General features: G+C 51.2%; 1 protein-coding gene across 2 annotated transcripts in view; it reads left to right on the top strand.

The window, feature by feature from the left end:
* Kazn (kazrin, periplakin interacting protein) overlaps positions 1–14,230 on the top strand; it is a 372,587-nt gene extending 358,357 nt beyond the window's left edge. For both annotated transcript variants that reach the window (XM_021199874.2, XM_029540482.1), the window contains 5 exons: positions 5,038–5,269; positions 7,505–7,606; positions 7,998–8,164; positions 9,715–9,829; positions 11,665–14,230. In XM_021199874.2, the coding sequence (XP_021055533.1) occupies positions 5,038–5,269; positions 7,505–7,606; positions 7,998–8,164; positions 9,715–9,829; positions 11,665–11,829 (781 nt within the window). In that variant the 3' untranslated portion in view covers positions 11,830–14,230. The remainder of the gene's footprint in view (positions 1–5,037; positions 5,270–7,504; positions 7,607–7,997; positions 8,165–9,714; positions 9,830–11,664) is intronic.
* Positions 14,231–24,196: the final 9,966 nt, after the last annotated feature.

Raw genomic sequence — 24,196 nt, 5'->3', positions numbered from 1 at the left:
GCCACACCAGGTTTCAGGCTATCAAGTACAGCAAAGATGGCCTAGGCATGCCCTGTTACCATAGGAGAAAAAAAACAAATGAACACACAGGAGAAAGCACGCATGCCCGGACATACCTCCAACCCAGAGCAGGAGTCAAGAGTGTGGGTGGCTGCCCAGCTGGCAGGGGTCAGGCCACACATAACCAACATGTCTGCCTTACCTGCTCAAAGCTCAGTTCTGTCCATCCCAGGGTGAGAGGAAGCAGGAGGGAAGATTGAAATAGAAGGGGGTGGCATGGAGGGATTGGATCGTCATACGCAAGTCTCTAACACAAGAGTGGCACCAACTGGTTTAGGCATGTCTTAGCAGGCATACCTGGTGGTAGCTGGGGCTGTCCATGCTAGAGACCTGTCCTCCTTCCCCACACCACCCCCACCCAGTGCTACTTCCTTCCTACTTCTCTCTTGACCTGCTTGGGGTTTGAAGGGCGGAGGTGGCAGGGGGATCCACCATTTGAGTAGCTCTGATGAGAAAGGAAGCCCCGCCCAGCACCCAGTCCTTGGCGCTCCAAGTGGGGAGGGGCCCGTTTTTTGTAAACCTGACAAGGTCTGTTTTGCATAGTTATCTCCTTCGCTGGTTTCCCGTCGTTTCTGTACAGTTAATTAATCATACTTAGTGGTGTGTGCCGCTATCTGCAGAGGCTGCTTTGTGGATTAAAGAGAGGAGCGGGTGGAGAAGCAGAGAAACACAATCCATACGAGGCTGGAAAGGGGCTCTGGTACCAAGGACTACTGATGCCAAGGATTACTGAGGGGTCTGAAGACTGACAGCTCAGTCGCCAGCAGCAGAGGTGTCAGGCTGGGAGGGAAGGGCTGATGGGGTGAGGCCAGGAGGCACCCTGTCAACCTGCTGGGCCTTCCCACTCCAGGGCTCCAGAAATGCCTTCCCAGCCATTCCCTGACTGCTTTCACGCTCGAGACCCCAAGTCCCCGCTCATACCCTGACTACTGGAGCTAGAGACCCCTCCTGCTCACACCGCACATCACAGTCTGCGTCCCTCCAGCATGTGGGGCGGCTGGCTTCAGCTCACAGAGTCCCCACCACTGCCTGAGCGTCCACCCTGTCCCCAAAGCATGGCTGTCCCCATCTGCTTAGATTGCCACGCAAAATGCTACCAACTGGGTATCGTAGACACCAGACATCTGTCTCTCCCAGTTCTGAAGGCGACAAGGGTAAAAGGGTTGTCAGTGTGGTCCAGCGCCATCAGGACTACCCCTCCTGGTTATACACGGCCACCTTCTTCAGGGTCCCTCACACAGGGGTGGGGGAGTATAACTTACCCCCCAGTGATGTCAGGTAACCCTAACGCCTCCCATAGCCCACTTCATACACCACCACACAGATGTGGATGTAAGAGACAAACACTAGTTCATAAGAGGAGCTGTACCTGAGATCCACCAGGAGCTTAGGAAGACGTGGCTCAAAGGCACAGCCACACGTGCAGGGAGAGTTAAAGCAGGGCCGTCCCAGGAAACGTGGGGTCCCCACATTAGACAGTCTATGTCCTGTGGAGCGATACCTTACTATGAGATTCCTATCCTCTGTGGAAAATCAAGCCTGTTTCTAAGATGCTGGGTAACTTCGTCTTCTCTGGGACTCAGTTTCCTTACGTGTGAAGTGGAGAGGAAAGGGTTAACCAAAAGTTAAGGATTGGACCCTTTTAGGAATCTAGTACAAGCTTCGATGCCTTCTCCAAGTGAACTGTACAAGACTATATAGCTCTGCATGTCCAGCCCTCTGACTCAGCCGTGGAACTCTTAAAAGCCCTTGGATTCTGGTGTCAGAGCCTTAGGTGGGTTGTCTCAAACTCATCCAGCTGTGATGACGGGCATAGCATCTCTGGGCCCCGCAATTCCCTTTGCTAACCCTTCCCCTGTCTCTTTTTTTTTTTTTAAGATCTATTTATTTATTTATTAAATGTAAGTACACTGTAGCTGTCTTCAAACACTCCAGAAGAGGGCATCAGATCTTGTTACAGATGGTTGTGAGCCACCATGTGGTTGCTGGGATTTGAACTCCGGCCCTTCGGAAGAGCAGTCGGGTGCTCTTACCCACTGAGCCATCTCACCAGCTCCTCCCCTGTCTCTTGACACAATTCCACTTACCCATTCCATCCATGTCTCAGGCAGACATAACAGCCCCCATCTTAGAGAGAGTCAAGTACAGACAGGTACCATGCAAAAAGTCTAGTGGCATCCAAGGTGTCTTTCCACCCTCCTGTGGCGCCAGTGTGTTAGATATTTAACAGTGCCAGCTCCTACTGCTGGCTATAGAGCTGGGTTTAGGACTTTCCATTCTCCCATCCCTTCAGCCCCCACCACTCCATGAGGCAAAGTTGGCTATCTCCGTTTTACAGAAGAAACAGCCCTAGAGGTGCCAAGCCCCTCCCCCAGAACAGTCTCCCAGTGTTTTTGACTTGCAACCCAGATGTTCTCTGCGTGACATGCCCATCCTCAGACCATGGGGTCTGGCCTAGCTCCTCCTGAGGAAGAGGTATGGATAACTATTGGTTGAAACAGCATCTGGATTCCTGTTGACCCCAGTCTTGGGTTCCAACATCAGCTCTGAGTAGCAGCTGGGCAAGAATGGCCAAGCTTCAATGCAGAGGGGCATTTTGAAGGTCACGTGTATGTTATTTATAAACGTATAGAGGCACACGTGCTGGTTCCAAGTGAGTCGCTAACTGAGGAGGCCAGGCCAGGTGTGCCTCCTGGCCACCACGCCCAACAGTGTGGCACTCTTGACTTCAGAAGTGTGGGGGGCACTCTCCCCGTGTTCCCATGAGTGACAGTGCTGTTATTAGCACCCGATTCAGAGCCACGATGGCCATGACATCTGAGGCTGGGTAAAGCCCCCTGTGACAAGCTGGGTCAGCCCTGGAGGGTGAGAAGAACCATCATCCCAGAAGGAAGATTATCTTGGGCTGGTATATTCTAGTTCAGGAGCTGCACCAGGGCAGACAGAAGCCCAGTGCCTCCCCCAAGCCTTCATCTGTTATCCAAGTAATGAGCTTCAAGACACACCAGGCAGCATTCACCCAGCTGGGTGGGCTGAGTGAGCTGCCTGGTCCTTTACCCGGACAATCTATGAAGGGAGTTGGCAGGCAAGCTGTCGTTAACTCCAACATGCCAGTCCACACATGGAGATCTGGAAGCTTTGGCAAGAGAAAGGGATCTTGGTCCAGGGGGTGTTCCTAAAAGGTATCTGGCAGACCAGAGAGCCCAGTGCAGTCTGTAGAAGATTATAAAGAATGAATGTTGGGCAACAGAACACAAAGGACAAAGTCCTGTCCTTGGGGAAACAGCCAAGTGGTTCCAGGAGGTTGGGGCAGGGCGAGGCAGAGGGAGCTGGGAACCCATAAAGACATTCTGCCAATAAGTAGTTAGTGAATGTGGGCCAATCAGCCCACACCCACTATACCAGTGAACGTGGCCCTGTTCCTGACCCTTGTGCCCTCTTGTACCCTATCTTAGAGACAAGGGACAGTAAGCTAGTAGATCAATCCCTCTCTACTTAAATGCAATATGCATCAATTCCTTTGAGGACAATGACTAACCAGATGGGAGGGGGCAACCTAAAACAGATCAGAAGAGATATCCTCTGGGGGGGGGAGAGAGCCCCATCAGCACCTCCAGTGCAGGCTCAGAAGATGCTCACTGTTGAGATGAAGGAATGAGCAAGAAAGCATTTAGGCTGGGAGCAGAATGGGGCAGCTATCGCCAGCTGCCCCGAAGAGAAGGGCAGTGTCCCTTTGTGAGCCAATTGTGTCCCCTTGTACTGAGTGCTCCCTTTGTGTGAGTGCTCCCTTTGTGTTAGTGCTCCCTTTGTGTGAGTGCTCCTTTTGTGTGAGTGCTCCCTTTGCGTGAGTGCTCCCTTTGTGTCCACCCCTGGCTCCCAATTAAACAATGCTGTTCCCCCACCATTTCCAGCACCAGGTCATTTTTCAGTGTCCCTCTACAGGTAGGTTGCAAAGAGGACCTCATTCCTTCGGCCAGGCTGCCACTGTGTGGTGGGCAGAGGAATGACAGCTAGGGACCGCCTTCGCCAGGTGTACCTCCATCCCTCAACAAAGGCTTTTTGCAGAACACATACCAGGCAGCTCTCAGCCAATACCTGCAATTCCAGGCAATCAGACAACCCGTGCCCTTGGAGAATACCCCCACCCACCCACACACAGCATGCACAAAACCCACAAAGGAGCACACACATAAAAATAGTAAAGAATAAATGTTTTAATGCTTTTTTGAAAACTTACAATGTACATGTTTCTAGGGTTCTGGGGGAAATCTGGGTTTCTCTGACCCAGAGATGAGCCAATGAGGGAAGGGCTGAGCCACAGCCCTGTCTTGGGACAGAAGACTCTGGCATACTATGTGTGGACCTACGAAGGCCACAAAGGCTTCTTACCTCCCCCCGCCCCCAAAAGGAAAAGGGACCAGAGGGCAGCAGACGGGTGGGCAGGGGAGGGGATGGCCAGCCTGAGGCTTTGAGGGGTCCTGGGCTCTGCAGAGGTGCACCTGGCTATAGGCATCTCTCCTCCTGACACTACTCCACTACGACTTTCAGTTTTAGTCCATGGTTTGTGGATGTTCCTTTTGTCCCTGGGATCCTCTGCTGTCTGTCTGTCTGTCTCTCTGCCTTACTCTCCCTCTCCACCTCTGCCTAATATCTGTGTGTCTGTCTGTCTCTGCCTGAATCTGTCTCTGTTTTAGCCATTCTTTATCTGTGTGTCTGAGTCTCTCTCTCTCTCTCTCTCTCTCTCTCTCTCTCTCTCTCTCTCTCTCTCTCTCTCTCCACATATCTCTGAGCCTTTCATTGTTTTCTTCCCCTCTATCCCTCTGCTCCATCCCTTTCTCCATCGTCCTCTCTGGCTTTCTTGTCTACTTCCTGTCCTGCTTTTGGTCCTCTCTGCCCATCTCTGACCCCACTTCCACCTGCCCCTGCCTCTAACTCTTTCCCTACTCCCACCTCTCTCTGGCTGTGTCTCCTTTTCAGCCTGTCCAAAGCTGCCGACCTGGACCATCACTGGGTGGCCAAGGCCTGGCTGAATGACATTGGCCTGTCCCAGTATTCCCAGGCCTTCCAGAACCATCTGGTCGATGGGAGGATGCTGAATTCACTGATGAAGCGGGACCTGGAGAAGCACCTGAATGTGTCCAAGAAGTTCCACCAAGTTAGCATCTTGCTGGGAATTGAGCTGCTGTACCAAGTGAACTTCAGCAGGGAGGTGAGAACTAAAGGGGGCAGGGCAGGGGCAGACCTCTCCCACAGCCTGTCTCCACATCCAGTTTCTGTCTAACCATCTACCCACCCATCCACTGATCGATCCCTCCATTCACTTATCCAACCATCAATCTATCCACCTAGTCATCCACCCATCTATCCACCTACCCAATGTCCATCCACCCACCCATCCATGTACCTATCCACTCTCAGTTCACTCCCAATCTCTCCATCTGTCTAGTTTCCACCCCACCCCCATCATCTATTCACATATATACACGACTACCTACGTATCCATCTACCCATCCATCTACCCATCCATCTGTCTATCCATCCATCTACCCATCCATCTATTCATCCTTCTATCCATCCATTCATCTATCCATCCATCTATCCATCCATCCATCTACCCATCCATCTGTCCATCCATCCATCTACCCATCCATCTATTCATCATCCATCCATCCATCCATCTACCCATCTATCCATCCATCCATCCATCCATCCATCCATCCATCCATCCATCCATCTATTCATCCATCCATCTACCCATCCACCCATTCATCCATCCATCCATCCACCCATTCATCCATCCATCCATCCATCCATCCATCCATCCATCCATCCATCCAACTATCTCTTCTTCCCCCAACCCCAGCAACTGCTCATTTGAGTAGACAAGAACCTACGCTCAGTTCAGAGGACCTGAGGAATCCTCATTCTCAGAGAGCTCATTGCTCATTAAGTCCATGGTCACAATACTATGGAAGGCAGCCAGGGTTCTCTGAAAACTCTGGGAAACACCTTCTTGGGGATCAAGGAGGACTCCTGAGGTAGTGAAGCTAAACAGAGAGATGTTGCAGGGATCGGCAGCTGCCAATAAAGGAGGTAAATGTAGCCAAGAGAACCATGGGGACCAAGTTCCAGAGTCCAGGTCTGTAGCAGCAGTGACACAGAATGGGTGGGCAATGGGCTTGGGACAGTGTGGGCGGGGGCTGGAGATCAGAGCCCTGGCTGTTGTTGTAGGTTTAAGTTCTGATGCTCCTTAATTCTGAACTCTGCTAAGCCAGAGAATCCAGGGCTCCAGCCTCATCTTTCATAGCTTATCTTCCTACCCATTCCCTGTGGAAGGTCCCTGCGAGGCTGGCCCTCAGGGTCGGGTCTATATGGTTGACTTTTTTCTAGCGCCACGTCAGAGCATAAGCAACTCAGTGTTGAGAGAGGAACAGAGAAAAGGCTATTGTCCCTGTACCCCATCACCCACTGCAATCTGGCCAGAAAGAGAAGACGGGGGGGGGGGGGCAGAAGACAGGTGGCCTCTGGAATCCCCAGTATGATGAGAAGGGTAAACATGGGGTGTCCTGACTATAATACATGGAGTCAATGCACTGTGACAGCAGAAGTGATGGGGACTTCAGGCTGGACGTCCTAGAGAGAGTGTCTTAGTTACTGTTTCATTTCTGTGAAGAGACACTTGACCAGGGCAACTCGTGAAAGAAAGCATTTCCCTGAGCACTCGCTAACAGCTTCGGAAGGTTACTTTATTTCCATCACAGCAGGAAGCAGGACAGCAGGAAGGCAGGCATAGTGCTGGAGCTCTGACACTCAAACAGATGGGGGAAACTAAGAATGGGCCTTTGAAACTTCAAAGCCCATCCCCACCCCGCTACCCACAGTGACACATCTTCTCCAACAAGGTCACACCTCCTAATCCTTCCCAAACAGTTCCACCAGATGGGAGCCAGACATCCGAATATGTGAGCCTATGGGGGCCTTTCTCATTCAAACACAGAGGGTACGCCTCAGCAGGAGCTCTTGGTCTGGGAGTCAGTACCCCAGGGCAACCTGTGAAAGGGCAGCAAGCTGGTTCATCCACAGGACCCAAAGACAGTATTTCAAACCAGGATGCACAGACCCCGAGAGCCTCCTTGTCATAGGCTGGGTCACCACAAACGTCCACTGAGCATCTGCTCTCATTGCTGGGGTGGAGATGCCACAGGCCTGGGACACCGAGTACACGGAGAGTGACTTTCTCCAGACCTCACACCCAATTCCTCGCACCCTAGGAGGCGGATTCTTCTGTTTCTCACAACACAGACAGTGTGGCTCTGGCAGCTGTGGGTGGCCCTCCTCACACTAGCATACTGAAGACCCGACGGACACCATGAAACTTCCTTCTGCGTGTGACCTCCAGGTGTCCCTCACGTCTTCAACTGACTCCCTGTTTTCCATCCCCCAGGCACTCCAGGAGCGCCGAGCCCGGTGTGAAACACAGAACACAGACCCCGTGGTCTGGACCAACCAGCGGGTGCTCAAGTGGGTGCGCGATATCGACCTGAAGGTGAGGGGCGATGGTGTTGGAGGCACGGGGTTGCTTCCCTAGCCTATGCAAATGAGATGCAATCAATGTCCACTTTGATGTAAGGTAGCGGGCACCACCTCCCAGCCTGACAAGGACATCACTTCCTGTTGATGGAGTAGGATCCCTTACTGCTACAGTAGATCCCCTGTTGAAAGCGCTCACTACTGGGACAATTCTTAGCAATATTTTTTCTATAAGTATCTATGGCTCTTGACAGGGTCCAGCAAGTGTCAATGACATAAGACCCCTATGTTCAGAGTCCTGAGGGTGGAGAATAGGCCCCCTTCACTCTCAAATCAGTTCGCTATTGGGGTCACATCCCTGCTTGGTTCCGATGGTCCCTGACTCCACCTCACGCTTCTGCCCTCAGGAGTATGCAGACAACCTGACCAACAGCGGTGTCCACGGCGCGGTGCTGGTCCTGGAGCCCACGTTCAATGCTGAGGCCATGGCCACCGCCCTGGGCATCCCCAGCGGGAAGCACATCCTCAGGAGACACCTGGCAGAGGAGATGAGCACCATCTTCCATCCGTCCAAGTAAGTGGGCGCAAGGCAAGGGCCGGGGAATCGGGGGCACTGTCACAGGCTGTGTGAGGTGTAGCTTGAGCAGGAGATGATGTGCACTAATTTCGCAGAACAAGGTGGCCACTCTGCCAGGTGTAGTGATGGAGACAAAGGTTTAGAGGCAGAGTTAGATATATAAATGGTACTTCTGACCCAAGGGAACAGAGCACAGCCACCCACCTACACTGGCCCCCTTGCCTAGAGAGCAATTAGGTTGAGTAGCCAGACAGCCCAGACCCACTCCATGGATGCTGCCTGGGGTCACAGTTGGGGCGTGGCTCCTTGTGGTTGGGCCAGTAACTCCTTGGGAGCTGCATAAAAGCTGTAGGATTTCTGTCTGTGGGATCAAAAGAAGGAAGTGGGCTTTCTCCAGGATTTGGAGTCTGATGGGACAGGGACAGGGAGGCAGTGCAGCCTTCAGCCGGAGCCTAACAGCTTACTGTCACCTCTGTCTGTGATGTAGCCCGTATGTATCATGCTTGGCTGGTGAGGAAAGGCCCCTGAGGTGGGTTTCAGGACACTTTGTCGAGTGCCATGAGCCCAGGGGACAGACTTCAGTCAGATGAGGGCACACAGAACCCTAAGAGTTCCTAAGGAGATCATAGGCCACCTCAGTAGCAGAGAGAGCCCCCCCACCCCCGAGTAGACAGTTATCCCAGATGCATGGTGAGATCTTTGAGATGGTTTCTAGAACTGATAATAATGGGGCGGTTCTGTAGTGAGCCACTCAGGGAAGGCCTCTGTCCTCCCTCCCTGTTACTTCAGCTTTCAGAGAGGAGGGGGAAGCAGGTTGGGGGACAGTGGTGGTGACCCTTTGGATCCTCCCAGGATGCTGTGGGAAGATACTAGCTGGAGAAACATTCCTCTCATTAAGTTCAATATCAAGATTCTATCCTGGACAGCATCCCAGACTGGGTGGACCCAGCAGTTCTTCACAGTGATGTCACAAAAATGTCATCAGCGGGGTGCTATCTCTTTGCTTCATTTGCCCCCAGACAAACACACACACACACACACACACACACACACACACACACACACACACACACTTATACACACATATACACACATACACACACATGAACACACATGAACACATATGAGGAAGGATCATTGATGTTTATTTTTAACCACTACTGGAGGTGGAACCCAGAGCCCTGCATATTCTAGGCAAGCCTCTATTACTGAGCTATATCCACAGCCCTTTAGTTTTAGTGTGTGTTTCATGTATTTGATAGTTTTGCTTGTGTGTGTGTGTGTGTGTGTGTGTGTGTGTGTGTGTGTGTGTGTGTGTGTGTACTACATGCATGGTGCCCATGAAGGCCAGAAGAGGGCATCAGATCCCTTACAACTGTAGTTACAGGCAATTGCAAGCTACCATGTGGGTGCTGGGAACCAAACCCCAGTCCTCTCTCTCTCTGAAGGAACAGCCGGTGCTCTTAAGCAGCAGGAATGTGGGAGTGGGGACAGGGCCAGTAGGCTGTGTCTCTCTCTTACTAACTCTAACTTGTGAAATGTCCCAGCTCCACAGGCATCCGGGAGTCTGAGCGCTTTGGGACACCACCTGGCAGGGCCTCCAGCATCACCAGAGCTGGGAGAGAGGACAGTGGAGGCAATAGCAAGCACAGAGCTGGCCGGGTAAGTGGGCTTTCTGTCCATGGGGCCAGGCATCCTTTCCTGAATGGACCTATGGCTCCTTTGTCACCTGTGAACCTGGAGCAACCTGGGATCATAGGTGCACTCAGGAGAGTCATCACATACCTGGGTCCCTGCTTAAAATAATGCCCGGTGACAAGAGTCCATGCAAGGCAGAGTCTATGGCATGCATGGTGTTTACAGACTGTGGGATCCCCTCACCCTGGTCTCCTGAAGCACATAGCCCCTGGGGTGCAGAGCACCTCACACAGCTGGCTGCTGAGAGCAATCAGGGAGCTCTAGACTCTGAAAACCTCTGTCTTGGATTCTGAACCCCTTAGCCAGCAAGGAACCTCTCGTGTACCCGGTAGGACAGCACAGAACAGAAGCAGCTAGCCAGAGACCAACAAAAACTCGCGACGTATCCAGTGTCATGGTCACCACAGCCACGCCTTTGCTTTCACTTGGTGTCACCTGGACTTCAGTTGAGCTCAGGAGGGGCATCGCAAGAACAGGCAGCCACTAGCTTCTAAGAACACTGTCCTGGGCTAGCCATTCTTGGGTTTTGCTTTAGTTTTGGTTTTGCAGAGCTGGGAAGGGTCAACCCCAGGGCTAGAGTCATATGTGCTTGGCAAACACGCTTTTCTTGTTTCCCTGTTTTGTTTTGAAATATTTGTATTATATCTGTGCGTGCACACCCCAGCATGCGTGCAGAGGTCACAGGACAGTTCTCTTCCACCTCGAGTGTGGGTGCCGGGGACTGACCTCTGATCACCAGTCTCAACATCAGACACCTTGACCTGCTAAGCCATCTGGACAGCCTGGCCCTGTTTTGTCTTTGAGATGTATCTCACTATGTAGCCGAATCTGGCCTGAAACTCACCATCCTCAGTCCCAGCTCCTCAAGGGCTGGGGTTAAAGGCATGTGTCTTGTGGCGGTTCTAGGGCTTGCTTTCAGCTTCCTTCATTCCAAAGGATCAAAAAAATTGTTGGGAAGGAGGGAGACCCATGTCCTTGCACAGATACACACATGCTACCGGAATAGTCACACATTAGGGAAATGGGGAAGCCCTGTCTGAAAGGTGCTTATAGGACAATGACTCTCCAGTGGGGACGCACCGGTCTAGAAAGACGGGCAGTTGAGCACATAACCACTTGGTGTTGTTGAAGCAAAACTCAGCTCAGAACCAGAGGCACTACCAAGAGGCCTCTGTGTGTGGGGACAGTTCCCACAGGGCACCTGCTCTGAGCTGCCCATCCCCCACCCCGCACCTTAGAGATTTTTGATCTTCCCAGAAGTCCACCCAGGCCCCTGCCATTTTTTCCCCATCATGCAGCTGAGAAAAATCAAGGCTCAGAGACAGGCAGTTAATTATCCCAGGTCCCACAGCCAGAAATACAGAACAGGGACTCTAACACCCATGTATAAGCCTCAAGCCCATACTTGTGGTCCTACCAGATAGGACTAGAGTTCCTTCCGAATGGAGCAAAGAGTAAGACCTCCTATATGTGGTCACACACACTCCTAGGCATTGTCCCATCTACCGCTATCAACAGTGTGTATGTGTTGGGGGTGGGGGTGGCTGTAGAATCATTAGTTCAAAGTCACCCCTGGTAATGAATTGAATCTCTCTAGCTGGGAACTCAAACGTTGGTTCCTTATGGAATTTTTGCAAATCCTTCTATGTGTCCGGGCAGGAGGGGTGGTACAAATAATGGAGAGTCCAGAGAGGTTCCAAGAGATGCTGAAGGTCGCACAGCAATTATACTGGAGATGCCACACCACGACCCAGTTCTCACATATCTCTTTCTCTGTCCTCCGGCTTGTTTCTCCTCAGCTGCCCCTGGGGAAGATAGGAAGGGGTTTCAGCAGCAAAGAGCCCGATTTCCATGATGACTACGGCTCTCTTGAGAACGAGGACTGTGGGGATGAGGAGCTCCAAGGCAGGCCGGAACAGTGCCGTCTGGAGGGATACGGCAGCTTGGAGGTCACCAACGTGTAAGAAAGCCGCGAGACTCAACTCCAGAAGAGAAAGAGCAGGGAGACGGAGCAACCTAATGTCCCAGAGCCGTCTGTCCCCACTGTACAGCATGACCCGGAGCGGAGGACAGGCAGGGTGGCAGAACAGAGTTCCCAGAGACGGTCACAATTTCCAGGGGGCACCAAGGACAGAGAATGCCCACCTAGGTGTCTTGTATCTCTGAGGAAGTGTCACCCAGCCGCGACCTAGCAGGTGGCCCTGGGGCTGCTGTTCAAAGTACAAGTCAGGCGCCCCACCCCGCTGGTACTTTACACAGGTCAAGGAGGGGCAGTCAGTCTTTGGGCCTGGACCACTCTGCTAGAGGGAGCAGGAAAGCCCCCAGCCAGCCTTGGCAAAGCCAGGGCCACTGAGAACCGGTGGCAAAGCCAGCCAGCAGCGGCCAGGTGGTGACTGCTGACCGTCAGCCCGCTGGGCAGAGGACTTAAACTCTGACCTCACTCACTTGCTCACTCACTCTGGAAGGATGCAGAACGACCTGGGCGTTTCCTTCCACTTTTGAGGGCAGCATATCATGTTGGGAGGTGGACATGTTGGGACCAGGAGGGGGATCTCTGCAGGGCACAGGGGCCTGACAGCAGCAGCTCTAGGGACTACAGACATCCTGTCACCAGAATGAATGTGATTTCAAGAGTGGGAGGGGGATGGTTGCTGAGCTCTGTCCCAAACGGTTATCCCAAGTGTGCGCATGACGTGGGAGACAGCCTGTCATTAAGCCAACAAACCTCTCTTGTGATGTCCCTGTCAGCTGAGACAGGTGAGCTCACCCATGAGCTAACAGCAAATCCCACAGAACAAGGTCACTGGGGTTGTCAAGAGTAGGGCCTTTCTGATCTGCCAGTGTTTTGCTGTGTGGCTTCCCCCCCAGTGGCCTCACTTCTCTGTGCCTCAGTGTCTTACCTGTAATACTTCCGGGTTCCTCCCAGGGGAGCTGTGAGGATTAAAGTTCACTAACACTTGTCCCAAGCTTTGAACCTCTCAGGAAACAGCTGGAAGGGATGGGGCAGGGGAGGAAGGAACCTAACTTCCATCCACAACATTTGCAGACGCTGGGCCAGTTCACCCCATTTTGGATAGGGAGATAAGCAAGAGGGGCCTGCAGAAGGTTTAATATTGAGCATTTCCGAAAGCCATCGGCAAGGTCTGGGAGAGCCACCGGCACAGCCTGTGGGCCTACTGGGTGCAGGGTCCAAGCTGACTGAGCAGAGACTGCCTATTGATGATAGGGAGGATTTTGGGGTAGCTGTGCTCTGTCAGTACAAGCTCTCCACAGCTGACAGCAGCAGGTGGGCATGGGGGTGGGGCACCGCCTCTTAGCCACCAAAGCCAGTCTTCTGCAGTGGTACTGAGAGCTTCCCTTTGCGGGAAGACCACACGAAACCTGGGAACTTGAATGACACATTAAAGACATAGGTTCTCCAGGCCCAGTCTCCCTCCCAACCTGAGTCCAGGGGCCTCAGGGACTGGGAGGAACCTCTCTGTCTGAGTGTCAGCCTCTGAAGGACACACAGTGGAGACCAGGACTCTCAGGGTGAACCTGTCGGGTAGAATCCAGCTTGGCTCAGGCTCCACATCCCCGAGTGTTTATAACACGCCATTCCCCTGCCCCTGGAATCCTAAAGCTACTGAGCCCTTAGCCCAGCAAGGAGAGAGGGAGGTCCTCTTCTAATGAAGCCAGCTGTCAGTTCCACAACAAGTCCCCAAAGGGTGACACAGCTTCTGGAGCCAGGAAGGCACTGAGAGCCTTCCTGGCAATGTCGCTGGCTACGTGGGCTCCTTTCAAGGGCAAGGTCTAGGTAAGGAGAGCCTTCACACTTTCTTCCCACGGGCTCGGAGGCCCACAGCAGCAGAAGGCTCCTTCCCAATGGGCTTCAGTCCTGGGCACCTCTGTCTTTCTCCATCCACATCCAATGTCACTTTGAGCAGATTCTCTGTCTTGACTCCTCACCACAGGATGCAGGGGTTGTCAGGGGACTAGAGTCAGAAGTGGAGAGAGGGGCTCTCTCCTAAGCCCGGCCTGCATGGGGCACTTAGAACAGGGAACCGCCGCCAAAGGCTGGGGTCGTGAAAAAGGGGTGGGGTCCTGGCAGATGTAAATTTGGACTGCAGGATCATGACGAAGAGCTCTCTACGAGAATTATGACAGCCTTTCCCAGAAGGCCAAGGACCATGTCACAGGTTGTGGGGGAACGTGGCTCCTGAGTGGTGGCACCTTCTGGGTGTCACTTTACATTACAAAAGCCAGCGTGGATGGCGATGATGTCCCTGACCCATGGAAGGTTTGCAAAATGCACGGCAAATGAACAGTGAACTGCAGCGTCCCAGGCCTTCCCAGAGGGAATTTTAACAATGTAACAATAAATGCTTGGCCTCGAGGCTTCCTTTTTTCTTGTTGGCTTGCTCCTTTATCGTCTCAGCAGCCTCCTCTTAGACAACGGAGACTGGGAGCCCCTGAAACTACTGGGGGACTTCTTAGAAAGGCTGTGAGTCCAGCTTCACAAGGTGGGAGAGTTGTCGGGTGGGGACTTGAACCTGATCATCTGCCTCTGTGCTCACAACCTACTCTCCCCTCCCGCAGCCCCGACGCCCCTACCCCCCTACACACCTCTACTTTCTAGTCCATCACTAACCTCTCCCTGTGGCGACTCAAGTCAGAATCCAGGTACACTCTGGTGCTGGAAAGTCTCTCTCTGGGTACCATCTCCTAAGGGGACTCTCAGACTGCCCCTAGAGGTGTCTGCAATCCCAGGAGACCCGTACAGCTCTTCCCCATCTCCCCTGTGCTCTGGTGCGAAGCGAACAGAGTCATTTCGGGTACAGCTGGGTCGATCTGGGAGTCAGCACAAGCTTCCAGGCGATGGATCCAAGAATATTACTTCTGCTAAGGTCGCGGCAGAGCGACCTTCTCAGCTAAGCCCTTGTCATCACAGATGGGGCTGGCCTATGGGCTCTACCCAGGTCCCTTAGTAGCCCTGACAGAAGCCACCAGCCCACATCTCCCAGGCAAAAGGCTCTGGCTTGAGTCTAAGTTCAGGTAGCATGTGTCCTCTGAAATAAATGTTTAGTGGGCCGATGAAGAACTGGATGATACTGGAAGACAGCCCAGCCTCTGCCCCCGAGTACCTGGTGGCCCTGGGCAAGTATCCCAAACATCCTATTTATCCTCTACTCGGTTTTTATTTGTTTGCTTGCTTTTTGAGTCAGGGTCTTGGTCTAGCCCAGGCTGAGATGGGATTCATTCTGTAGCCCATGCTAGCCTCTAAATCGACAGTAATCTTATCTCTGCCTCTCAGGGGCTGGGATTACACAGGTGTGCCACGCCACATGGCATGTTTTTGTTCAGTTTTAATACGAGATGGGCTTGCTGGATATATGGTGTGAGGCTGGTTTGTGAGTTCTTACCGAACCAGGCCATTTAATATGTTGTTCTGTGTCGGGTACTCATGGGCTGACAGGTTGTCTTTGTCCTCTAAGCCTGTCACTCACAGAGTAATCTTCTAGGTCACTGGTTCTCAACCCTCCTAATGCTGTGACCCTTTAACACAATTCCTCATGCTGTGGTGACCCCCAACCATAAAATTATTTTCGTTGCTACATTGTAACTATAATGTTGCTCCCTGTTAGGAGTCATAATATAAATATCTGTGTTCTCCAAAGGTCTTAGGTGACCCCATGTGAAAGGGTCACTCAACACCCCACCAAAGGGTTGTGACCCACAGGTTGAGAACATAGGTAGAAGGGGGAGGGGAGCCCAGCTTTCAGATTTATCAATGAGGACATTTCTTCTGCTCTGGGGAACTGTACTATAAACATCTGTGTGGCCAGGTGGCCTGGGCTGGGGCTCCGTGGCCCTGTGGATAGAGCTCAGACCTGGAAAAGAACCCACACAAAGGTCCTAACTTCTTTAATTAGGGAAGGTCCCAGGGGGATGTCCATAAACCACCTATACCTCAGTTTCCCCAGATGTCCTATGAGAAGAACAATCCCTACCAAGGGGGGCTACTGTAGGGATGAGAAGGGGAGAACCTCTCTCAGACAGCTGGAACTCAGGTAGAATAGACATCTGGCCACCTCTGGAGAAATCTGGGGTATGTAGGGGAGCTAGAGAGTCAAGCTGGTGAGGTATGTTCTGGCCTAAAACATCAGAATGGTTCAACTATCCAATTGTCATCAAGGGTCACCCTGAGTCTTTGAATTAGTGTCCCCATTTCCTCAGTTTTATCCTGGCACCTCTGTGATCTGCCAGGCTAACCTCCTGTCTGAATATCACAAGGCTCCTTTTCTCTGGGGCCTGTCTATCTTCCCTGGAGGGAAAGGGATCTTCAGTGGAGACAGAAGCCCGTCTACCACATCAGACTATCCCATGATTCCGTGGAGCAGCCAGTTTCCATATTTGCAGGTTACCACTGGAGAACTCAACCAACCTCGCCAGAAATATCCAGAAAAACAATTATGTCTGTAACAAAGATGCAGGCCATTGTCTTAACCAGGCTCCCTAAACAGTGTGATGTTAGGTTCTATTTGCATGTAGGACTGACAGGCAGAAGTCATCCAGAGGTGATGTAAAACAGACTGGAGGAGGCCTGCAGGCTACTGCAAATTACTGTGTCTGTTAGGCTTCCTTCTCATTGCTGAGTAACCACAGTGGGTCCCAGTCGTCACCCACCCCACCCATGGAAACCAAGGGAGGACTGTTCCCTAGTTCCATACCTCTTGAGAGCTGCACAACCCAGCAAGCACTGACCTCACACCTGGACGACTGGACACCTTACCCTGTCTAAGCCAGTGTGACCATCTTAAGCATCTGTAGAACTATCAGGAGAGAAGCTACATCCACAGCCCAAGGCTGACTCCTTCTGAGGCCTCTCTCTTTGGTCAGTATTTGAGCACCACCTCCCCGTGTTCTTCATGGCTATGCCTCTATAGTCACACACAAAATTACAGTGTCCGTTTATAGACACACCAGTCACATTGTGCTAGCAACCCCTCCCCCCAACTTTCACTTAATCTCCAAATCTTGTCACAGCCTTAGGTTAGGATGCCAACATCTAGATTATCAGGGGATATGGTTCATTCCGTAATACAACTCAGGTTGGATTTCAGTCGCTTGATACAGAAGTCCCAGTTCAGTCACCCATTGTCTGAGTTTGAACCCAAAGAAAGTGATTCCCACCCCTTCCTTCAATCCCTACCAAGTCATTTTCTCCACACGCGCATGCACACACATGCACACACATGTGTCTTTGCTACATGGCAACAACTGCATCTACGTTGTGGAGTGATGTGGGAGCGGGGAACTCTGAACGTTGTATCTTTCATAGAAACATTGACTAAAACTTGCTGTTCAAGATGCCCGTCCTTCTTACCTTGTGACTCCAAAGACAATAGCCAGATGTTTAGCAGTGGTCAGTCACTCTGTGTCTCCTCACCGTGCCCTCTGAGGTACCTCCAGGATATCTATTTCAGTATAGAATCCAGAAGCAGGGTCTAGGATCTCCATATGGATCTAGAATGCATGCCTGCAGGCCTCTGCTCCCCATACAATCAGAACTGGGTAGGTGACTCAAGGACACAGCCAAGAGTTTGGCTTGCAGCTGCCCTGAGATAACCTTCCTGAGACATGACACCTTTCAATCCCAACGTGAGCCACTAGATGGCGGGACATGCCTCTTACCAGTCCTGAAGTGTTGGGTTTAACTCAGGAAGTGCTAATTCCACCTTTCCCCCCAAGCCAGGACACCAGAGCCTCCATCCCCACCCCCACGGCCTCCAGAACTCCAGCCTGGCCAAGTCCACCAAGGTTGGGTCCCTTGAACTTCTTGTCTCTTTCAGCAGCTCCAAGGGTGGCTTTTGTTGAAGAAGCATCTTTCGTTTCCCCGGACAGAAAGCTAGACACTCATCTTTAGTAAGGCAGTCCCCAGATGCAGACTCTGGCTTCATGGTGAAGCAGGAAAACAGCCGTTCAAGCCCCATTCTGTTCTTGTAGAATCATGATGGGGTGGGAGGAGTCATCCAGGGAGGCTGGCCACCAAAGCTGTGACTTGAGTTCAATCTCCAGAACACATCTGGTGGAAACACTGGGCAGCCTTCTCCATGAAATAAACAAACACGCTTGAGTCAGCCAGAGAAGCGGATAGAGATGCAGCCACTAGCTTCCGGGGATTTCCACAGAAGTGGGCAGTACTTCCCACAGCCTGCAGCCCGAAGCCACAGGGTCACTTACTCAGCGTTTCTGGCCATGGCTTCCCCTTCTTAGCAGCTAGGTCCTGGGAAACCAGGACACCAGCCACAGCTGCTTTTAGTTCAGGCACCTCCAAACGGTTCCTGAGTGCCAGGACCTCTGGCTTTGCAGCCTTCTGTGGTGAATCCCACAGAGCTCTGTCCGTGGTTCTCCAGGGTCAGCTGGATTTGTCATCCAGCATTCTGACCTTGGCCTTCAAGCCACAGGAGTTCTGAGATTGGCTATCCACACTTCTAAACATGGGCCCATCTCTCCACCTCACCTTGACTAAGGACATCTGCAGTCATGTCAGGAGCATTTCTCTGAAGTCCACAATAAGAGCTTGTGTTTAGAAAGCAGCCTGGGGCTGGAGAGATTGCTCAGTGGTTAAGAGCACTGACTGCTCTTCCAGAGGTCCTGAGTTCAAATCCCAGCAACCACATGGTGGTTCACAACCATCTGTAATGGAATCCGATGTCCTCTTCTGGTGTGATCTGAAGACAGCTACAGTGTACTCATATACATAAAATAAATCTGAAAGAAAGAAAGAAAGAAAGAAAGAAAGAAAGAAAGAAAGAAAGAAAGAAAAGAAAAGAAAAGAAAAAAGAGAGAAAGGAAGGAAGGAAGGAAGGAAGGAAGGAAGGAAGGAAGGAAGGAAGCAGTCTGCCATGATACAGCATTGTTGTCTGCTCTTTACAGACATCAACTCAACCATGACCACCACCAACCCTGTCTTACAGATAAGAATGCCACGGCCCCAGCCGGGCATGGTGGCGCACGCCTTTAATCCCAGCATTCAGGAGGCAGAGGCAGGCAGATTTCTGAGATCGAGGCCAGTCTGGTCTACAAAGTGAGTTCCAGGACAGCCAGAGCTATACAGAGAAACCCTGTCTCAAAAAACAAAAAACAAACAAACAAACAAAAAGAATGCCAAGGCCCCAAAGGGCTATACAATTTCCAAAGGTCTGCGCTTAGTCAGTACCCCACAGAGCTAGGGCTTAGTTCCTTGGTGGCTGGGCTTTGGAGTCATGTACTTGTGTGGCAAGCAAGCCATTGCCTCCTGAACCTACAATTCTAAATGCCCATACTAGAAGTCCAGGAGTGTAGTGTCTTACTTAGGGTTTTACTGCTGTGAATAGACACCATGACCAAGGCAACTCTTATAAAGGACAACATTTAACTGGGGCTGGCTTACAGGTTCAGAGGGTCAGTCCATTATCATCCAGGCAGGCACAGTGCAGGAGGAGCTGAGAGTTCTACGTCTTCATNTGAAGGCTGCTAGCAGAAGACTGACTTTCAGGCAGCTAGGATGAGGGTCTTAAAGCCCATGCCCACAGTGACACACCCACTCCGACAAGGCCACACCTCCAAATAGTGCCACTCCCTGGGTCAAGCACATACAAACCATCACACATGGTAAAGGCATATGACATAAAAGAGAGCATTAATCTTTAGCAGGAAAATATCAATCCATAGGAGTAAATTCATATTTGAAAGACAAAGGCAGGAGGATTATAAACTCAAGGGCAGGTGGGTAACTCTGTGTGTGTGTGTGTCTGTGTGTGTGTGTCTGTGTGTGTGTGTCTATGTGTGTGTATCTCTGTGTGTGTGTCTGTGTGTGTGTGTCTGTGTGTGTGTGTCTGTGTGTGTGTGTCTATGTGTGTGTGTTTCTGTGTGTGTATGTCTGTGTGTGTGTCTGTGTGTGTGTCTGTGTGTGTGTGTCTGTGTGTGTGTCTGTGTGTGTGTCTGTGTGTGTGTCTGTGCGTGCATGTCTGTGTGTGTGTGCGTGTGTGTGCTGTTGCTCACTTGGTAGAGGGCTTGTTTAACATGGAGCCCTGGCTTCCATTGTCAGCACAGTAAGGTATTGCTGCACCTATAACCCCAGCACTTAGGAAAGCAGGAGGATGCAGAGTTCAAAGTCATCCTCAGCTACATAGGGAGAGCAAGGCCAACCTGGCCTACATGGGACTCTGACCCTGAATAAATAAACGGAAACACAGAGAAGAAGAACAAGGATGGAGTTCAGTGATCCAGAGCTTGCCTGATATAGTTGAGGCTGTAGGTTTAACCCCTAAAAGATGAGGAAAAAAAAAATCAATCTCAACTAGCAAAATAAACTTTAAATATCAGTTACAAAAAGAAAAACCAAAACCTTTCTCCTTTCTGATCAAATAGAGAGCCAGTGATTCAGCGACACAATCCCACCCAGGACAGGCTGGGCTGTCCCTGTCAAAAGCTGTGCAGGCTCTCAGTGCTCTTAGTGAGCTGGTGGTCAGTTCCCTCAGGCAAAGCTGGCAGTGGCAAGGGACTGGTGGGCTCTGAGGGAGAGTTGCCTTCCTGGCCAGACGTTAGGAATAACAGAAGTCAGGGAGACCCTGCCTGCCAAGCCTGAGGCTGTTAGCAGGATGGAATGACAGCTAAATCCCTAGCTGAATCCAGGGACAGACCTTGAGGTTCTGAATGATGACACGATTTTCTGAAAAATGACTTCACCCTGCTTGCTAGGGCAGCTGCTGACTTAGAACCAGACTCGATTTGCCAGCTCAGTGACTCAGCCTCTGGTTTCAGCCTTCCCTCCTGGCATCTGCCACCCTCCAGGGAGAAGGTTTGCACGGGCTGGCTCGCTTCCCGGGATGGAGTTCCGGGGGCACACCCAACCTGAAGGCAAGCCACTGAGGCGGCACCAGCCAATCAGCCACCCTCAGAGGTAGGCTTGAGGAAAAATCTGGAGCCAACAGTCTTTGGGTCTCTTCTGGGTGAGAACACGGCAGAAAGTGTGGCTGAGAATCAAAGCTATGCCTTTGGTTGATTGGGGAGTAGAGCCTTAAAAGGCTGAGAGCTCTGGGTTCGAGTTCCGTTCATTCAAGGACATCCAGAGCTATATAGGAAGCTTAAGACCAGCCGGGTATGCATGAAACTTTCTCAAAAATCAAAATAAAGTACTAGAGGTGGCTCCATGGTTAAACTCCTTGCAGAGCCCCAGGATCCATGTTACAATTGTATACTGCATGCTCTTTTGCATACCTGTAACCTCAGCAATGGGGGCGGGGCTTGCCCCACCCAGGCTAGCCAATCAGTGATCTCCCAAACCCCATGAGCATCTCTGTCAACTGACCTAATACATCTCTAGCCCAGTGCAGTTAATCTTTGTGGTCAAAACACGTCTGTACCTCTAGCTGTCAGTGTATGCACACACAAGTACACACACTACAAATGTGTATACACATAAACACACACATACACAATAAAGAGTTAATCAATCCAGGCGTACTGTAGGGAAGGGTGGGGACTGTGCTGAACACTAAAGTGACAGCCATAAGCCTATAATCCCATGCTAGCATGGGTGGGCGAGGCATTTCTGCGTGACACACAGGGACAAAGGAATTGGCATGCATTTGTCATCAGTAGATCAGCTAGTGTACACTATCTGTGGCTTGCTTGCTCTGAAGTGACCATCCAGCCCAGGTGGTATCTGGAGGACATCAAGGCTGATCTTGGCAGACACTAAGCAGACTCAAGCTTCCACAGAGTGCCTGAGCCCGAGACAATTATGTGGGAAGTGCAGGGATGATAAGAAGATGCCAGAGACGCCATGCGTCCCAGGAACAGACTGACCACCTGGCCAGAGGGACAGACAGCTCCAGAATGACCAACGGCCCTTGTTTCCTTCCTTTAAAAACCTCATTGACTGGAAATTAAACTAGGGCTGTGTCTTTTCAGGTTGTTGATCTCTTGCTCCCTCAGATAGCCAGCTCCCTGGTATAGGGAACCGGGAGGACTCGATTCCTAGGGTCCGTGAGGTGGTTGAGCGGATGATGAACCTGCCTGTCATGTATGTGATCCTCCTTATTAGGAAGGCTGAGGGAGGAAGATCCTAAGTTCAAGGACAGCCTGGGCGCTGTTTTATTTTTCACATTGCTATGGGAAAAGAATACCTGCCAAGGAAAGTTTAATATACAGCCTATCACGGTAAGGGAGGTGTGGAGGGAGGAGTGTGAAGCCGCTGGTCTGGTTTATCCACAGCCAGTGTCTTAGTGACTTTTCTACTGAGGCAGCTGATCACATTGTATCCACAGCCAGTGTCTGAGTGACTTTTCTATTGAGGCAGCTGATCACATTGTATCCAGAGCCAGTGTCTTAGTTGCTTGCTGAGAGGAAACATCATGACCAAGGCAACTTACAAAAGAACAAATGTATTTGGGGTTCACAGTTTTTAAGGATAAGTCCACAACCACTATAGCAGAGAGCATGGGAACAGGCAGGCATGGTGCTGGAGCAGTAGCTGAGAACTCACATCTTGAGACACAACCATGGGGCAGAGAGAGAGAGAGAGAAAGAAACAGAGACAGAGACAGAGAAAGAGACAGAGAGAGACAGAGAGACAAAGAGACAGAGAGTCAGAGAGACAAAGACAACACTAAGAGTAGTGTAGACTTTTGAAATCTCAAAGCCCCCCACATGCCAGTGACACACCTCCTTCAAGACAGAAACCCCTAAACCTTCCCAAACGTAAGAGCCTATGGGGACTCAAACCATCACAGCTAGGAAGCAAAGCCAGGTGGATGCTGGTATTCCCCTTCCTTCCTTCTTTGCTTCCTTCCTTCCTTGCTTCCTTCCTCCCTCCCTCCCTTCCTTCCTTCTTTCCTTCCTTCCTTTCTTTCTTGCTTCCTTCCTTCCTTCCTCCCTCCCTCCCTTCCTTCCTCCCTTCCTCCCTCCCTTCCTCCCTTCCTTTCTTTCTTCCTTCCTTCCTTCCTTCCTTTCTTCTTTCCTTCCTTTCTTCCTTCCTTCCTCCCTCCCTCTCTTCCTTCCTTCCTCCCTCCCTCCCCCCTTCCTTCCTCCTTCCCTCTCTCCCTCCCTCCCTTCCTCCCTCCCTCCTTTCCTTGAGACAGGATTTTGTGCTTCTCAGGCTGGCCTTTAACTCGTGAGTTGCAAAGGGTGACACTGAGCTTCAATCCTCCTGCCTCCACCCCCCAAGCTACAGAATTATAGTAATGCCCTGCCACACCCAGGATATTTGGTGCTGGGGATGGACCCAAGGGCTTGGTGCATTTGGCAGGTACTCTATCAACCTAACTACCTCTCTGGCCCATGGGATGGGGCCACTCACATTCACGGCAGGTCTTCTCTCTCTGTTAAACCTCGTTAGAAAAGCCCTCAGAGACACACTCAGAAGTTTATCTCTTAAGCGATTGTAAATCCAGTCAAGTTGACAATAAGACTGTCTTAATCAGGGCTTCCTTAGTTGCTATGGAGTAACACCGTGTCCAAAGCAACTCTTATAAGGACAACATTTAATTGTGGCTGTCTTATAGATTCAGAAGTTCAGTCCACTGTCATCATGGCGAGAAGCCTGGAAGCATCCAGACTAGTACGGAACTGGAGTTGCTGAGACGTCTACATCTTGTTCTGAAGGCAATCAGGAGAAGACTGTCTTCCAGGTAGCTAGAAGGAGGTTCTTAAAGTCCACCTCCCCCCCCCCCCGTGATGCACTTCCTCAAACAAGAACACATCTACTCCAATAAGGCCACACCTCCTAGTAGTGCCACTTTCCATGGGCCAAACGTATTCAAACCACCACAAAGACTAACCATTATGTCATCTTAAAATAAAAGGGAGAGAGACAGGCTCTAGTTGTAACTCTCTGGTCTAGCATACTCAGGGTCCTGGGTTTACCACCCCCCCCCCCACACGATAGATAACTAAATTAAAAAAAATAATAAAAATAAGCCAGCAGAAAGGAATGCAGTAGAAATTACCTAGCTTTCTTCTATCCCCAATGATTAAAGAAGCAGATACCTCATCTAATACCAAGAATTTTTAAAATTAAAATGAAAGCGAAAGAACCATTTGCAGGACTTGGTGCAGTGGAAAGCACTTGTGTTGTACATACATGGGAACCCTGAGCTGACAGCACCCTGTTGCTGGGCTGCGGGGATCATACTCAGATCCCAGCACTGAGCAGCAGTGTGAACTTGATCTTGCTGGGTTGGTCTCTCATCTGTAAGGTGAGGCCAGTTTATGGCGTCCTTCCTCAGGTGGCCGAGGAGAATAAATGGGTCTGCACTCAGTGTATGGAGGGACACAAATAGACTCCATGCTTTGTGGGGTGTT

Source organism: Mus pahari, chromosome 6 (assembly GCF_900095145.1).
Source record: "Mus pahari chromosome 6, PAHARI_EIJ_v1.1, whole genome shotgun sequence".
In the NCBI taxonomy this organism is placed as follows: domain Eukaryota; kingdom Metazoa; phylum Chordata; class Mammalia; order Rodentia; family Muridae; genus Mus; species Mus pahari.
The sequence above is the reverse complement of the archived record's forward strand: the minus strand, read 5'-3'. Positions and strand labels throughout refer to the sequence as shown.